This window comes from Microtus ochrogaster, linkage group LG1, assembly GCF_000317375.1.
Source record: "Microtus ochrogaster isolate Prairie Vole_2 linkage group LG1, MicOch1.0, whole genome shotgun sequence".
In the NCBI taxonomy this organism is placed as follows: Eukaryota; Metazoa; Chordata; class Mammalia; order Rodentia; family Cricetidae; genus Microtus; species Microtus ochrogaster.
Genome location: NC_022027.1, coordinates 47,466,061 through 47,484,977, shown reverse-complemented (window position 1 = coordinate 47,484,977; position 18,917 = coordinate 47,466,061). Strand labels below are relative to the sequence as shown.

At 41.0% G+C, this 18,917-nt stretch overlaps 1 protein-coding gene across 1 annotated transcript in view; it reads right to left on the bottom strand.

Annotated features, from left to right (window-relative positions):
* Window positions 1-18,917, bottom strand: part of Bmp2k (BMP2 inducible kinase) — a 92,101-nt gene that overhangs the window by 52,537 nt on the left and 20,647 nt on the right. Inside the window, exons 2-4 of the mRNA XM_026785041.1 lie at window positions 10,382-10,500; window positions 7,400-7,505; window positions 1,063-1,205 (exon numbers count right to left, since the gene is read on the bottom strand). Of these exons, the coding sequence (XP_026640842.1) occupies window positions 1,063-1,205; window positions 7,400-7,505; window positions 10,382-10,500 (368 nt within the window). The remainder of the gene's footprint in view (window positions 1-1,062; window positions 1,206-7,399; window positions 7,506-10,381; window positions 10,501-18,917) is intronic.

Sequence of the window (18,917 nt, the reverse complement as noted above, 5' to 3'; positions counted from 1 at the left end):
GAGACAAGGAGTAATAGGAAATATTTAAATTCCATTTCGGTTTGGTTTCTATAGGTTGAGTATTCACATACAAAATGCTTAAGACCAGAAGTGCTGCTGGTTTGGGATTAATTTTTAAACTGGGTGGGGATGGTGGAAATTCAAGAATAAGAATAAATTTCATTCACATTCCATCAATACCTTATACATTAAGTCTGACAGTAATTTTATACAATTAACTGCAATCTGAAGCACGTGATCAGGTACAGAATTTCACACTGATGGCACCACCTTTTCAAGTCTCAATAAAGCTAAGACAGTAGGCCTTTTCAAATGTACACTTTCTGATGAAGAAGCTTAGCCTATACCACCATTTTTATTTAAAATTCCTACAGTGAAAAGAGAAATTTAAATTTATACTTTAACTTGGAGATCAGAGTTAAAATAATTAAAACAAAGTACAAATACTCCAATATCTTGAATTCGACAATGCCAGTTCAGAGAAAGTCCCATCTGCTGCTTACTCAGTGCTTACGTCATTGGACAATTTGCTTAGCCACTACCCTCTCTGGTTATCTTAGCCAGAAAACAGGGAAGATAATAGTTACTATGACAGGTTAGAATAGCCAAAGTACTCAGAACACGGTCTGGAATATATTACGGACCAAATAAATATTATGGCAAAATCATTTATTTACCTACTTATTTTTATTACTGAAATGCTAATAAAGTTTATTTCAGGCTTTCATGATTATCAACAACCAACATTCTAAATGACATTGGTTATTTTTGTTTATCATAAGATATAAAATTGTATTAAAGCAGTCAAAACAGTCATTCACTTCTTTACTAAACAACCAAGAGCCTCTGCTACATGCCATGCACTGTCTATGAGCTTGGCTACATCACACACACACACACAAACCAACACCAAAGGCCTCATGACCCTTATCCGCTAGTGGGAAGAGCAGACACAACACAATGAAATTACACAGGATCTTTGGGAGGGTACAGGAGCAGGGAGAGAAAGAAAGAAACACTCTAAATTCTAAGTGCAGAACAAAAGTGTCTTGCGGTCCTTACCTTCAGATCCCGGTGGATTATGGGAGTCTTACACTGATGCAACCTCGCAACAGCTTCACAGGTGTTGCAGAAGATCTGTAAGACTTCTGATTCGGTGAAGCCCGTCTGCAGCTTCTTGTTCATCTGATTCACTACCTGCCCAGCTGAGCAAAGATACAACTCTGAGGATGCATCCTGATAACGTCCGCCAGAAACAAAGACTCAAAGTGCTCTTCCGGCACTAGCTCAGACCTCCCCCAGGATGCTTACACCTGCTAAGATGACGTGTGACACATGTCTCGGAAATAAGAGCACCATAAAAAGACAGCATCTTGCTAACACTATTTGCCATTTTTTTAAACATTTAAGCATTTCTGAGATTGAAGTTTTCCTTATGATTAATGAGGTATATATTTGAAGCACAAATCAACACTGTTGTGTACTGGGTAAAGTATGATAAACAAAAATAAGATTTCTAGTATCATAGAAGATAGTGTCTCCAGATTAAAAAAAAGACACAGCCGTGAATATAATTCATAACATTCCATAGTAAGAATGAGAGAACTCACATAAGAAACTTGAATTTAGACTGAGGGAAGGATGGGAAGAAAGGGGAGCAGATCAATTTAGGCTGAGACAGAATGATCACTAGTTAACAAGGCCAAAGAGAACGTGTGGGTAATGAACGTTATGTTCAAACATCTCTGTTAGGTAGGGATTTGCTGACGACAGTTACTGATAAAGAGCTGCTGCTGATTCGGCTGAGGAGGCACAGAAAGACGAGGTGTGACTGACGCACTTCAGACACCAGCAGCCACATTGCATACTTAATTCTTGAAAGTCAAAGAGAACTATAGATCTGACTGTTAAACACTGCCTTGATTGTAAGATACGGGGATCTAAAAAGGCCACTAAAGCTTTATTCCTGGTAATAACTAATAGGGTGGGAGAAAGAGAATCAATAATCCTGCCCAGCTGTGGACTATGCATGCCGCTGACCTGCCAGGTAAGACGGCTGCCTGCAACAGTGCCATTACTGTGGAAGGGTGACGAGCTGCTTTCTGACGGGATCTGAGGCCTGCTCCACAGGAGGGAATCGTGTTACTGCCAGGCTGAGCTCCAACTCAAGATCCTCCTCACCGTGGCCTCTTTAGCATATCCCACCAGGACAGGCTGACATGTCAACCATATTCCTGATACTACAAACCTAGTCAAAAGCTCACGGCTGTGGAGCTCACAGACACAGACAGAGGGTTTGTTGCTCCAGGGACAGGTTGTCAAACTGCCTTCTAGACATTTATGTTTGTACCCTGGGACAATGCTCTTCTCAGCCTTGGCCAGAGAAGCTTTTTCTTTCAATTCAGTAGTTAAGGCAGAGACTCCAGACCAGAAGTCTATAAACAGAGCAAGCTTCATAAGGCCCTAGACCTCCGAGCAGTTACTGCTGGGGGAGACACGGCCATGTTGTTCAGTGGTAGCCAACACTCGGCTAGCTACCCACGCTCAAACAAATAACCTCCAACCGTGCTCTTACAACTACCCCAGATTAACTAAAACTAAGTGGGTCATTCGTGTGTGTGTGTGTGTGTGTGTGTGTGTGTGTGTGTGTGTGTGTTCACATCCAAGTGAGAAGCAGATTCACTGGGAAAAGGGGAGAGAGAGAGCTCAGGCTCTTCTGCAGGACTTGCTTCTATCTGCATAAGAAAATCTACCCAGGAGAGCCTACTAGAGCCAACAAGAGCAAGAAAGAGAGGAAGTAAAACTGCTCCAACCAGTCATGTGAACAGGCTCTGACAAATCAGCAGTGCTGCCCTGCCAGGCTCGGCCCACAGCAGCTGATAGACAGATCCACAAACAATCAAAAGCAACTGTTGCTTTATGCTACCAAATTTTCAAGTGTTTTATTTTCAAGAAAAAGCTAGTAGAGATATAATTTACAAGATTTAATACAAAGCAGCTTCTAAAATGAACTCAGCAAGACACAAATGGCCATAATTGTTCATATTCTATTTTTAAAACAATAGAAATACATTCAAAATAACCATACTGATGTCCAGAAATCTCTATCTCTTAACTCAGTGATTCTCAACCTTCTTAATGCCGCAACCCTTTAATACAGTTCCTCATGTTGTGGTGACCCCCTAAGCATAAAAATTATTTTCATTGCTACTTCATAACTGTAATTTTCCTACTGTTATGAATCATATATAAATATCTGCTATGTAGGATATCTAACATATGACCCCTGTGAAGGAGTCACTCAGTCCAAAGGAATATGACTCACAAGTTGAGAAGCACTCTTAAGTGATGTATGAGAAAACTAGCAAGTAATACCAAAACATGAATTGAGAGTTGAGAGGCAACTGTACTGCACAGAAAATGGCAGTAAGCATCGAGAACCCCGAAGCATGGAGCGGGTCACGCTCAGGTTACCTAGCACGTTCTTCTACTTCCCACTGAGGCTCAGCCCTACATAATCAGTGTGTGAGTTGTGTGTGTTACACAAGGAACTTCTACAAAAGAAGGAAGGGGACAGAATTTCTTCTCCCATTCTCTGCTCCTCCAAAACACTCCTACCCCATGAGAAAAAGAATGTATCTATTTGATTCATATGACCAAAAAAAAAAAAAAAAAAAAAAACCCTGCTCAGGCCTCTGAATTCATTCTCCTAAGATAAAACTGCCAATCTAGAGGGTACATTCCGATCTGTGATACACGCAGCAAATTTCTCACATGAGGGAGACTGAGTAACAAAGCAGAAGAATCTTGGAGCAGTTAGAATAAAAGGGAAAATACTTCAAATGTTTAATTTTTTTAACTTAAAAAAAGATTTATACCTAAAATAAGAGCAACAGGTATTTTATTGAAAAATAAGAAAGGACTGCTATAAATTAAAATAATAAATCAAAAGTACAAAAATCCTATAGAAAACCATCATTTACACATACTTAAGGAAACTTCCAACAAAAGCAAAAACTAAAAAAAACTGGAAAGATAACCAGAAGAACAATCACCACAGGAAGACAAACATCCATTTCAAACAAGTTTCAGAAAGAACACAAGAGAAAAAGCTTGGTGTCTTACAAAAAGAATACAAAAGCTAGTTGGGAGGTGGTGCATGCCTTTAATTCCAGCACTTGGGGGCAGAGGCAGGCCAATCTCTGAGTTCAGAGCCAGCCTGGTTTACAGAGCAAGTTCCAGGACAGTCAGGGCTACACAGAGAAACCCTGTCTCAAAAAAAATAAAATATCCAAAACTGACATAAATGAAGTATACAAATTATAAGATTTCAATACACTGGAGATAAATGCAAAGCTACCTGATAGTGTCCATGCAGAAAATGGATCTCGTAAAAAAAAAAAAAAAAAATCAATCATCACACTAGTAGAGAGAAAAAGAAACAATGCAATGCCTGCATCAGTATTACCTCTATGCTAGAATCTTTTTTCTAACCAAATTAACAATCAAATGTGCGCACAGAATAAAGACGTGCTTGTCTATGGCCATCCCCCACCCCAAATGTGCACAATTTCAACTGACCTCAAAAGTTAAGTAATATCAAAGCTGATTAGTACTTTAAAGGGAAAATAAAGACATATTTACAAATTGAAGATCTCAAAAAATATTTCCACCCATAAACTCATATCAAAAAGCTTAAGAGAAATTAATTAGTCTAAGAGCGAGGAGATGCAGTCCAGAGGTGGTCCACCTGAGAGCCATACATCCGGCCCTGGGCTCACTCCCACACCTAACAATGGGGAGGGGAATAAAAAGGAGTCAAAGACAGAGGAAATCAAGAACTCCTGAGGGACATCTAAACCCTGTCTAAAATCAGCCAGAAGAATGTAATCTCTGTGAAGAGTGCTTCCAAGAGAGAGAAAAAAGAAACTCACACAAGTGGTACCATGTTTAAGCTTGCCACACAGACTTGAATTTCTACTGAGGAAGATGGGCTAAAATAATAACACACCTGAAGAAATTAGGCAAGTGAAAAATTGGACAATTACTAACTCCAGGACAATCTTACTGTACAAGAGAGAAAAGGTAATTGTACATTACTGCATGCCACCCTTGTGGATGGTAAATAACAAGGTGAAAACACAGACTTCGTCCGAAAGCTAAGCATAGGCAACACTGGAGTCAATGTCATCTTGCCTTGGAGCACAGCAATGCTTCTCACAAGAGCCTGCTCCTACCAGGATCCATACTACACTGGCTCCCTCAGTTCCCTCATTCCATGCCTCCACACGCTAAGAACACCAACGCCCACTGGCAAGACAACCTAGAAATACAGAGGGAGAATCTGAGAAGCAACTTAAATCACTTTAAATCGTGCATCTTAAATCACTCTCAGGAGAGAAGGCATCAACAGGCTGTCAACTAACCCATGGCTTAATAGACTATACTGGGCTTCTGCTGTTCCTGCTGCTGCTGCTGCTGCTGCTCAGAGAGTCTTACCATGTAGCCATGGATGGCCCAGACCCCTCTATACAGACCAGGCTGGCCTCAAACTTACAGAGCTGCATCGTCCCTGCCTCCCTAGTGATGGCATTAAAGGTGTGCACCACCACACCAGCTATTGGGCTTTTTGAGCCATGTCACAAATTACTTTGCTTTTTTTGTTGTTGTTGATTTTTATTTTGTGAGTCTTTTGACTTCAGGTGTACATATGCACTGCATGCCTGTTGGTGCCTGTGAGGGCCCTAAGAGGGTGTTAGAGGCCTGAAACAGGAGCCACAGGTAGTTGTGAACCAACACATGGGTGCTGGGAATAGAACCCAGGTCCTCTGCAAGTGCAGTCAGTGCACTTAACCACTAAGCTATCTCTCCAGCCCTACATAAAACACTTTTGATTTAAAAATTCCTATGAAACAAATCTTGCTGATTCAAACACTACTTAAGCATTTCTATTTTTCCAAAACCAAGTAAAGACACCATGTTTGTAGAGAATGGACTAAGTGCCCTTCCCCTCTCCATTAGGACATTCAGAAGTGAGGGACAGTTTATATTTGTTATTACTCCTAAGGCATGCTATGCAAGTAAACATTTATTTATCATGTTAGGTCTAAATAAACATTTTCTGATAAAATGAATTTTTTAAAAATGTAAGGAGTATATATTAAAATGCTACAGGTTTTATGGGGCTGGAGAGATGGCTGTTCTTCCAAAGGACTTAGGTTCAATTCCCAGCACCCACATGACAGTTTACAACTGTCTATAACTCCAGCTCCAGAGAATTCGACACCCTCATACAGACATACACATAGACAAAACACCAATGGACATAAACTAAAAATAAATCACTTTTTAAAAAAATTCAGGCTCTCTAACTTGAAAGAAAGGAGAATCAGGAGTTCATGGGCAGCCTGGGCTATATGAAGTCCTGTCTCAAAAAGAGAAAACCAAACAGTGACGGAAGAGACAGCTCAGCTGGGAAGGTGCTCGCCATGCAAGGATGAGGACCTCAGCTGGATCCCCAGAGCACAGGCAGAAAAGCGGGTATGGAAGCAGGTACTTATTACAATGCTGGAGAGGAAGAAACGGGGGATCACTGCCAGGAAGCTCAGCCGACTCAAAGAGCCCTAGATGCCACTGAGACACCCTGTCTCAAAAACAACATATTGCCAGAAGAATAGCTCAGTGGGTAAAGGTCCTGACCATCAAGTCTGACGACCTGAGTTTGATCCCCAGGACCCATGTGGCAGAGGAGAGAACAACTCTCAGACGTGACCCTGTGACTTCCTGTTTGTGTGTACGTGTGTCCTGACTCACAGACCCCAGCACACATACACACAAATAAAAAAAAATCCTCGGGAGGCAGAGGCAGGCGGATCTCTGGGAGTTCAAGGCCAGCCTGGTCTACAAGAGCTAGTTCCGGGACAGGCACCAAAGCTACAGAGAAACCCTGTCTCGAAAAAAAAAAAAAAAAAAAAAAAATCCTAAAATCTTCTACACCTGGATACTCATACAACACCTGGACACTCACACTAAGAAAACTAGCATGCGCTGCCTAAGTGTAACAGATTTAGTGTTTACAGTACATCTTACAATATTAATTCTTGGTAGATTACAAAAAACATATACAGACAACAAGAAGTATAACTTAACTTGCTTATATTTCTTATTTTGAACCCAATGATCACTTTGCTTAATCCTCCATTTGCAGGTTCCAGTCATTCCATAAATCACGATTAGGTTTTAAATAAATTTTTAGAGCATATATAATTAAGTTATAAAAGCTGAAATTGCAATAAAGCATCTAAAACAAGGTAGCAGCTGCACTGAGAGAAACCACATCCCTAGCGCTTTATGAAAGGGTCCCTTTTTTAGAACACTACAAATGAGGACAGACACTTACCTCGGCAATACTCCATTAGAATAAGCACTTCCCATACATTGTCACTAATGGAATTGACAGCACAGTCCAAATAACCAACAATATTTTTGTGGCCAGATAGTTCCTTCTGTGAAAAATAAATGAAATCTTTAAAACTAGGAAATATAAACCTTAAACTTCTACAAGTAAAGGTTGTAAGGCTAAATAAGTAGACTTTTGATAAATTTCTAAAAGTAAGAATAAGGCATGAAAATATTGTATTTCAGCCAGTAGTTTCTATGGTGAATTTTTCATTGGAAAGATTCAATGCCTATGTGACAGTCATCATCCAGGATAAACAACCTATAACCATTTGTTTACAAGCTCAACCAATCCAGTGATAAAAATAAAAGCAACACTCTTCCCAAGGGCTAGCCACACAGCTCAGCCAGTAAGACACTTATCACTAAGCTGAAGACTTGACTTCAGTACCCAGGACCAACCTGGTGGAAGGAGGAAACCAAGCCCACAAGCTGCCCTGACCTCCACTCATGCCACCCACAATATATCCACACAAATAAATCTAATTTAAAAAAATAATCTTCCTGAGCTGGCAATGATGGCACAGGCCTTTAAGCCCAGCACTCGAGAGGCAGAAGCAAGTGGATCTCTGTGAGTTCAAGGCCAATCTGATCTACAACAGCTAGTCCCAGGACAGGCTCCAAAGCTACAGAGAAACCCTAGCTAGAAAAAAACAAAACAAAACAAAACAAACTTCCAAGATCAGCGCATAATATAGTCCTCTAAAATTTAAGAATAAAGTATTAGAACTCTAATTATATCTATCTAAAAAATAAAGGAATTAAGTTCTGTTAGCTACTTTCATGTTTTCCTAAGCTACTCATGGGAACGTGTACTTTTCACTAAATCTAAAACAGGAAGAAGTGGCCAGAAAACATGTGTGAAAAAGAGCCACAGATTAAAGATAACACTAATGATGTATGTGTTCAAGCAATAACAAAATGCAAGATCTAAAAAATTTTCCTCCTTTAACAAAATGGTCATCAGCATAGAATGAGGCTATAAACCAGGCTGGAGACATCTCAGGGGTAACTGCTGCTTAGCACACGTGAAGATCCAGGAAGGGGCCACAATTATCTTCAATGAATTTATAAGTACTTTCATTAATAAAATACCTAGTTTCAACTGTGCAAAGTAGTTTGTGATCGGGACTACCACATGTAAAACATGTTAAATCATACAGTGGAAGGGAGGTCACAAAATAGATAGATAGATAGATAGATAGATAGATAGATAGATAGATAGATAGATAGATAGATAGATAGATAGATAGATAGATAGACAAATAAATAAATAAATGAAATAAAAACAAGCAGCACTCCACAGCTCCACAGCTCCACAGGCCTCATCGCCCTACAACGCCTTGTTCAATGGGGCTCTGACTGCCGACAGACATCACTTCACACGCTCATAGCCACACGAACGCTGCCAAGCAGAAGATTGTGGCAGAGGACTACATCATCTAGGCTAGAGTTAGAAAGTTCAGTCTAGACTTTGCCATTTTGTTCAAGTAATTCTTTTTCAAACTTTTGGCTAATACCTTTACTTTTGAAAGGTCTCAAAGCATCTCTAAACTAGATAAGGAATAGAAACAATAGGAATTCAAAGAATCAGATCACAGAAATATCCTTATTTTTTAGGTGTTGATAAAGACAGTGATATAAATGAGAAATTCCCCTCAGCAGTAAGCTATGTGGGACGGGCATTAAGAGTTCTCCTTAGTGGTCAGTTATGTGAGGCGGGAATTAAGAGTCCCCCTCAGTGGTCAGTTATGTGAGATGGGAATTAAGAGTCCCCCTCAGTGATCAGTTATGTGAGATGGGAATTAAGAGTCCCCCTCAGCGGTCAGCTATGTGAGACAGGCATTAACACCCCACTGCCAGGAAGAACATTCATGGTTCAGTTGTTGAACAACAGACTGGTTGTTTCTTAGAAGTTTTTGAAAAGGAACCTATAACAAAAAAAAAAAAAAGAAGAAGAAGAAAGAAAGAAAGAAATTGAGGACTCAAAGACAGTAACACACATGTGCACAGCAGTTAGCTAGTCACAGAAGCCAAAAAAGTAGAGACAGTCTAAATATCTATCAGTTTTTCTCCATGAACAGATAAAACTGTAGTGTTCACAGACTATCATTTGGTGACAGAAAACATAGTAAACATGGATGAACACTACAGTGTCTAGGAACCTCAAAGGCATTGGGGGAAGTAAAAAGGAAAAGCCATTGTACAACTGCATTTACAGAGTGAAATTAACAGGAAAGTGGGTAGGCTTTTTTAGGGGTTATGAAAAGGTTTTGAAACTGCACAGGGGTAGTGAATATACAGGATTATGAATGTGCTAACTAAATTAATTGATTTTCTATTATATGAAGTCAAGCTAAGAAATATGCACATGCATGCAGGTGTGCACAGGTAAAAATTGCAACGGAAAGGGGAGGAGCGGTGAGAAGCAGAAGGCCCAGAGAGCACTGAATGCGGAAAAAGGATGTGTCGCTTCAAGATCATGCTGTGATGTTTCCTCGGTCACTGATTTTCTGCTAGTCTATCAAGACACCTTTCCTCTGCCTAGTATTTAGTAATACTTCCCTTGCTGAGGGACAACTGGCCTTACAATGCAGGAAAAGCAGGTAACACTGTCAGGTAGATAAACTTGATGTTTAAATTGTGTAATTCCGTGAACTGTTCTTTCCTCCCAATACCGCACACTCAATGAATTTGAAAGGAGAGAGCATGCTGCTTGGGAGCCCACACCGAGAAGATGAGGAAAGGGCGGCCATTGCATTCTGTCCCAGCTGAACGCAATCAACTACCAATTCCCACATAATAATTCAACTGAATGATTTTTCAAGTTTGGATAAACTGATAATGTCTAAAAATCTGTGACTATTGTAATATAAAACAAAAAGAAACGCAGCCAGATTTCTAAAATGACCGTTTCTCTCACCATAATTGTGATTTCCCTTTTACAAATGTTGAGGTCGGGTGTGTTATTGACATACATTCGCTTCAGTGCACATCGGGTTCCACCGTGAGTCCGCACCAGGAAAACAGTTGAGAATCCACCTACAAGAGGAAGCACCAATTATTTTAAAACAATCACAGGCTACCATCAAAATTATATACTATAATTTTTACTGGGCGTGGTGGTACACACTTTAATCTTAACACTCTGGAAGCAGAGGCAAGCAGATCTGTCAGTTCAAGGCCAGCCTGGTCTACAGAGTGAGTTCCAGGACAGCCATGCATACACACACACACACACACACACACACTCACATACACACACTCATACATATACCATCATTTATATATAGCAGAGGAAAATAGTCAAGGACTATATTTAAGACAAAAATAAGTAAAGCAATCAGTTTATTGATTAAGAGCCAAGCGCTGCTATTTCCTGTGTCAATCAAGGAACAGCACTTTCAGAACCATATGATTCTCAAGTGAATCCGCTTTTATTTTAAAGGACACATACAAATCTCACTTTCCCACAGAAATACTTGTGACGAGGTCCTCACACACCTAGCCTGACAGTACTCGTCATCACCCAGCCATCTTCATGACAGTGCACAGCTACTATCTAATACTCAATAGAGCTGAGCTGGGACAGTCAGACCCTCCTCCAATTACAGGGATGAGGTCACCATATTTTAAATCAATCACGGGATCTCACTTTGCTTATCAGCACCTGACTTTAGGATGAATACTGACCAGCTCTTACTCATGGGTGTAAGTTAGGTAAAGTCTACTGGGATTACAGGAATGGTTTTCCTGCCCAAATGAAAGTGCGTGGCAGAGAAGGCCCCATTCTTCTTTCCTACTTCTGTGTAAGATGATGCTTAGACATGATGTCGACAGATAACCTATGCCATGGTAATCAGAAAGAAAAGGCTCAGAACACTGAGGGTGGGCTAGCCACCTTCCCTCCAAACCCCTAGTGAAATGCTAAGTGCTTTTTTTTCTTATTTTTTTAAAAATTTATTTATTTATCAAGGATTTCTGCCTCCTCCCCACCACCGCCTCCCATTTCCCTCCCCCTCCCCCGATCAAGTCCCTCTCCCTCATCAGCTGGAAGAGCAATCAGGGTTCCCTGCCCTGTGGGAAGTCCAAGGACCGCCCACCTCCATCCAGGTTTAGTAAGTTGAGCATCCAAACTGCCTAGGCTCCCCCAAAGCCAGTATGTGCAGTAGGATCAAAAACCCATTGCCAATGAGAACTCAAGAACAATGCTAAGTGCTTTTATCTACACCTTTACTGCGTATGAGAAAATACTTCACCTGATTTAAAGTCAATCATTTCTGTCATATCTAAGATAAGATTCTCACATTAAATTTTTAAGACTCAATTTTGATATAAAACATTCTATAGTTTATGTTTTTATGGCGTATCAATTTTGTTAATACTACAAAGGCATGATTGGTAAACTAATGCTATAGTTGGAAAATATGAGACAAGGGTATTATGAGACACTGTAGACTCTTTCAAAATGCACAAGAGAAGAATCAGCAACAGATACAGATCTGACAGGGGAGAGGACAGAAGTATACACTGACAGAAGTAAACGTGACAATGAAAGTGACTGCCATCTGCACTGACCCAGAGTCCCTCCCCATCCTAAGATGCTAAGTACTCCAAAGAACAGCCTAGCCTTCTCAAGGCTCTGATGTGAAGCAATTCCATGGGACACCTATTGGAGACGCGATCTCCTCTCTCCACACAAACGCGTCATGAATTAAATGATGGTATGCTTTGTTAAATAATTCTACCTAGGTTTTACAAGCTATTATACAAACGCATGGTTTCTGGTTTTATTTAAATGAGTACTCCCATTCATGAGGAGCCAACTCTCCATCAGTATCAGGAAAAACAGCTCATGGGGAAATCTGCAAGCTGTTCACATATACTGCACCAAGATCAGAAGCTGGGTTCAAAAGAAGATTGAGAGTTACAAAGCAGAGTTTGGCACACTGAGGTGAGGATGGAGTGGAGCAGGAGATAGCAAAGCTGGGCAGGTGAGAGGCAGTTCAGGGCTCTGGCTGCTGACAGCTGCCCATGGAGCTAGCAGGAAGCCCTTGAAGAACACAGAATAAAGCACAGCGCCTGTGCTGACTAGTCTATGTGAACTTGACAGAAGCCATGGTCATCAGAGAGGAGGGATCCTAACTGAACAAAATGCCTTCCTTCTTAAGATCTGGCTGTAGGCAGGCCTGTAGGGCATTTTCTTAATTAGTGATTGATGTAGGGTGGGAGAGAGTTCACTTTTTATGAGGTTATCCAAGGGCTGATGATCCTGGGTTCTACAGAAAGCAGGCTGAGCAAGCCATGGGGAGCAATCCAATAAGAAACCCCCCTTGGCCTGCATCAGCTCCTGCCTCCAAATCCTACCCTGTGTGAGTTCTTGTCCTGACTTCCTTTAATGATGGGCTATGATGTGAAAATGTAACTCAAATAAACCCTTTTCTCCCACCTTGCTTTTGGTCACGGTGTTTCAGCACAGCAATAGTGACCTTGACTAAGAGGCTCTAGGTAAAGACTGTTTCTAACAAGAAGCTTCCACCTAGGCAACCACCTCTAGACATGGGGCTAAATATGAGGTAACCAAGACCACTGCAGCTCCTTCCTGGCAGCCATGAGAGAGGCAACTCTCCACAGTGGAGAAGCTACATGCTGAGTTATGAGAATGTGAGAACAGAGAAACAGAGACTAGCAACTGTGAAATACGAGGTTGTAAGTCGTGCTGCTACCTAGTGACTAACAGAAGAAAGCCAAGGTCAGTAACAACAAAACCTGAGTCAGAGACAGGCAAATGCAGCTTCAACCACCCCGAATAGGCAGACAGAACAAAAACTATGTGTGATCATCACCCTGACTGGAAGCACATGACTTCCTTTGGTTCGACCAATGTTAGCCTAGGGGCCTCTACCTTCGTCCAGTTTTCCTACAAAAACCCTAAACAGGAGTTCAGGAGTTTTTCCTCTCTCCTCCATCTCTCAGGAGTATCTCTTTTCCTTAGCTTCTCACTGTCTCTCTGTTCTACAAACCTTAAAGCTTGTTTGCACTTTGCATATTCTCACAAGAGTTCGCCCTTTTTACTTTCATTGGCATAAGACAACATGGAGCCACTATCTCAGGCTGATCTTTGGTGACCACTGAGTATCCAGCACCCTAAGACCCAGAGTCAAGCAAAACTGGGCAAAGGGTCCTGGCATACTGAAAAGCCTGTATCATAATGCACAGAAATTTGTCGTCAACGTAAGAACAAACACTTTCTCCTGGTTGTTTGTTCCATTGGTCTGCTAACCGTGTTTGCAAATGGAAAGCCTGTGTACTGTTTCTATGAGCGTAAGAAACAGCAAGAGAACACAGAGCTGTTTGCCCTGCACTGAGTAACTAAAGAAGAACATCACTTCCTTCAGAGGCACTGTAATGTTAGATGTGAGGAGCTGTTTTGTTTGCTGACATTTTTTTAAAGGAATATAAAGTATTCTCCCTTAAACACATATTAAAGGAGGAGAAACATAACAAGAACCTTAAGATGAGGTACAGTGGGAAAGATGTACCGGCTTAAGCCCTGTAATACTGAGTTGGAAGTGCCACCCCAGCCTGCCAAGTGCGTGGATTCCAATTCCCAGCCTGCTAAGTGCTGACCCCTCCCCAGTGAGGGTCAGGACCACTCCCACAGGGTATTTAGGCTTGAGCCAGAAAAAGGACCACATGGCTTCAGGGTTTTACATGGGCTCCTCTTCCCACCATGCTGTCTCGGTCCACCCAAGAGTGCTGCATTTATTAAACATGGGCATCTTAATTTGGTCTAATCTGGTTTGATTGGAGTTTCTTGCGTCAGCGGAGAGGCTTTTATTAAGATTAAACCAAACAAGCACCTTTAGAATGCTTGCATATTATGTTTAAACATTAGGAAGAGTTAAATTTGCTTAATTATTGGTTGACAGTAAACATCTTTAAAAATATCATTTCTGGATAAGAAAGATGTGTTTCAACAATTCATGTCAAACCACAGCTGTATGCTCTGGTGACCACTGAACTGATCACAAATTATTGAACCTAAAAGAAGTCATGGAAACCTTAATATTTAGATGTCAGCACAAGATATCAGAAACATGTAATACAGTCTTGCAATATACCTGATCAATACTGGTGAGTTCACACAATTAGACTTCTTTACTCACCCTTGGATTTTATTTTTAAATCTCACCACTTCCTGTCTGTACCACACAGCATAGTTGGTGCTATTTATTAAGAGGGGAGAAATTTCTTGAATCCCTTGTTAAAGATAACATTTATTGATTTCTTTCACATTTTCTAACTATAAGAAAAAATGCTCTAAAGAAGTCCTCATTTAAAATTACCCACATGCAAACATGAATAAAGGAAACAGGGTAAAATGCAGTTAGTTACATCTAGATGGTAGGCATAAAGCTACTCCCCAAAGTACTTTTCCACCTTTTTGTATGATTTGAAGTTTCTACTACTGAGCTATATCCCTTGTCCTTTTATTTTGAGACAGCGTTTCATTATGTAGTCCAGGCTGGCCACCACCTCCTAAATGCTGGAATTACTGGTACAAAGATCTCCATCCAATTCTAACAATTCTACAGCCCCAGGCTTAGTCCATCTTGTCATACCTATCTATACGGAGGAATCAGGAGCATGGTATATCCTTTCCCAAGCCTTTCCTCTCTTGCCACCCAATCTTACCTCCACCACTGAGAACTATTATTTCCTAAGAAAGACACTACTGCTGATTACACACTAGAGACTTTCCCTAAGGAACTGTGAAGTCTCTTAGGACAAAAAAAGCTTATGGTAGCCTAGAAACCTTCAGCTTTAGCATCCCAACACAGGAAACATTGCATGTTTATCAAACTCTGGCCACAGGTGGTGATTCCTATGAACTGTATTCTTAGGGAGAAGAAAGAGGGACAGGAAGATAACACCATGTGGTCTTTTTTCTTCCCTGTACACTTCACCAGTAAAATAAAGACTGAACTATCAGCAACTCTTAACTCCAACCATTGCCAAAGAAAACAAAGTGACTTTGACGCTATCTTCAAGATAAGTGGGAAAGACAGCAGGCTAGAAGAGCTCCTCCTCCCACTGAAGGCTCTGGGCTCTGGGGAACAACAGAGCCCAGGTTAAGTCAGCAGATCCAAGGCTTTCTCCTGAAAACAAAGCTCTTCCTAAGGAGGAACGATTAGTAACTTACATTCCTGCCAAAGTCACTGTTATCACTGAGTGCAATGAATCAGAACTGAGGGGAAAGACACACACTTCATTTCACTCCAGCATTTAATTTATTTCCACGTTACAGATGAGAAAGAGACCAAATGCTGAGGAAGGAGGCAGACAGACAAAGCCAGGCCTCTTGTTTCCCCTATAAAACTCACCTTCAACGATTCTCACAGCCCACAGCTAGGCATGTAGGTATATGCCCACCAAAAAGAAAATGCATAATTACAAATAGAAGGATCTAGAAATAACAAAAATGAGGAACAAAAGGCAAATGAAGACATCAAGAAAGAACAATGCCCTATCCAATTTTCTTTAAGAAAATTTTACTTAATAAGCATAATTCCTTATATATAAAAGACAAGCCATGTTTAAACTGGATTACATAAAGCCTTAAAAAGAAAAAAGCAACAGAACCCAGGTGTGCGTATGAACCCAACAATTGAGAAATACAGGCAGGAGGTCACCAGGAGTCTGAGTCACCCTCAGCTGCAACATTAGTTTAAGGACAGCTGGGCCAAATAAACCCTATCTCAACACACACACAGTGTCCCTATACTAAAAAGATACTATGTACAGTGAATATGAGAACAACTTCAAACTAAAATAATAGTTATTGAAAGTTTTTAGCTGTAATACTTCAAAGTTTATAAATAAATAGGGGCCCTTGTTCCCATCATTTCCCAGCGCACACATCATGCAGTCAGTTCATCTTAACCACTTCCACCCCCTAAAGCCTTAACACTGGCCATGCACTCATGTGCTGTGTGTGCTGCAGGTGTCTGAGGCTGCAACACTTACTAATGAAGCTGACACAAACATGGCATTTTCCTTGGCAATACTTCTTTGAGATTTCTCCTCTCTTATGAATTCTATACTTATAAAAACAAGAATTGTATATACCTCATTTTCTATAATATTATCAATGCCAATCATCATGCCTGACATTCAAATTATCTGTGAATAACTTAGTATTAATCAATTGATTTTACTGGAAAGCAGGTCTATTTAACCTGAGTCTAATGGAGTACACAAACTATAAAAACAGAATACATGTTCATTACCATAAACCACACTTAACTATATTAGTCCAAACAGCCTTCTGAATCCTTCCTTGAAAAACTACTTTCAATTTGATAACCACCAGTATTATTTCAGATACAGAAAACTGCTTCTTTTCATCCTGAAGCATAACGCCCTCTACGGTCAAAACTAAGTCAGTCAGTGTACTTTGATGGAACTTTTCAGCACTAAGCTCCATAATTTGTTTTCAAACAATTAACACATTTAATTCTTAAATTCTATTTTCAGTAATAACTTCACTGTTCTACTTTTTGAAATAAAAATTAGAAACAATCTTATTCTAACCAATATAAAATTATAGTTAGATAATAAGAATAAGCTTGGTCTACAGAACAGTAGAGTGGCTGTAGTCAACTATGTTTATTATATATCTCAAAATACAATGTTAGAATAAAGGACACTTCCAATGCTCTCAACACACAAAAATAAATGGCAAATAAGTTGATGGACGCCATGAATTCACACTGTATGCATGTATCAAAATACTACTCTTACCAAATAAATAAATACATCACAAATAAAATTTTTAAAAAGCTAAGCCAGGTGTAGTGGCACACACCGGCAATACCAGCAACGACTACATAATGAGGTGCTGTCTCAAAATACAAGGGATTGTACAGGTGTAGCTTGGCGGACAGCAGACTAGGTTAAGATCTTCACCTCAATCCCCAGTACTATAAATAAGTACATAAAAATCTGAAAGAGAAGGCTCCAAAGCCACAGAGAAACCCCGTCTCGAAAAACCAAAAAAAAAAAAAATCTGAAAGAGAGGTAAGCACTGGGAACTTCAGCAGGTGCTTCAAGACCATGACCATCAACACAGCTAGAACTCAAACGCCAGGCTTCCATCAAAGCAACAGTTCAGACCAGCATGAGGCCAAGGGATAAGCAGGTAAGTACAGGGAGAAATGTCTCTTAATTTCAAGGACACATTCTTATGCTCCCAACAACTGAAGTCATCCAGTTTTCATTCAATGCGCTCAGAACTGGAGTGCTTGTCCAATTCTGACTCACTGTGTGGACGTCCTTTAATTTCCAGACTTCTGGCTCCTTACACTTGGCATTCCTTGTACTTTCAGTCTCTCAGTCCTTTATCTGTACCTTCAGAATACAGTTTGAGTTCCTTTTCCAAAGAGCCTCCCTGCCCTGGGGAAAGCCACAAAGTGACATCACAGTCTCTGGGTGGTATTCCAGCTTCTGATCTTTCTCATGTTCGTTTCATCTTCCACATACCTACTGCATTCAAATCCGGGCCCAATCAGGCCACCTCTGTGCCCATAACCCTCCTGGAGCCTCCTGTTTCACTGAAGTCCGAAAAAAAAGGAAAAGGATTTTAGCTTCCCCATGACAGGAGACAGCAGCACCTGGCTCTGCCTGTGCTCTCTGACCCCCGCCCCCCATGGGAGGGTCCTTATACTGTGGTCACCTAGAACGTACTGCTGAGATTCCAAAGAAGAGATTCCTTTTCTCCCTTTCTTCCCATCTTTATTCAGCTACCACCTACCTTCCCCAAGCACCAAGTCCCCACAACAGATTCTCCAACACAATTTTCCAGGGCACCGCGGACCCCTGCTTATTGTTTCCTTCTGGGAACTTACTGCTACCCTCCACCTACCGCACCTGTCTTGTCTCAGTCATGGTTCAGTCACTGAACACAAGGCTCAGGAGTAATTCAGTGATTGCTTGTGGTTCACTCTGCTCCTACCCTATCATTGTCTTGGAGAACTATGCGCATTTACTATGTACGGGCTGAATGACTAAGTTAAGAGGAGGTTTTGGTCTGAACCAGTGTTCTAGCAGTGTAGGTAGTCTAACAGTCTGGAAAACAAAGGTTATCTGTGATCAGACCACAAGCCGTGAGTTACAGTGCACAAAGCTGGAAAACGGGAAGTAGTCACTGGCGGTGGTGACAGACTAGAGTGCACATGCTTTGTCTTCCCCAGCCCTCAGCAGCTGTTTGATCTGAGGAGAAATAGTGTTTTCTATTTTGCATGCTCATATGTGCAAGTGCGTTTTTCTGCACTCCGCTTGAGCTCCTTCTCCATCACCATCCTGCTCACCCACTGCCCACGCTTCCACCCCACAGCCCCTGATCACCCACTGCCCACGCGTCCACCCCACAGCCCCTGATCACCCACTGCCCACGC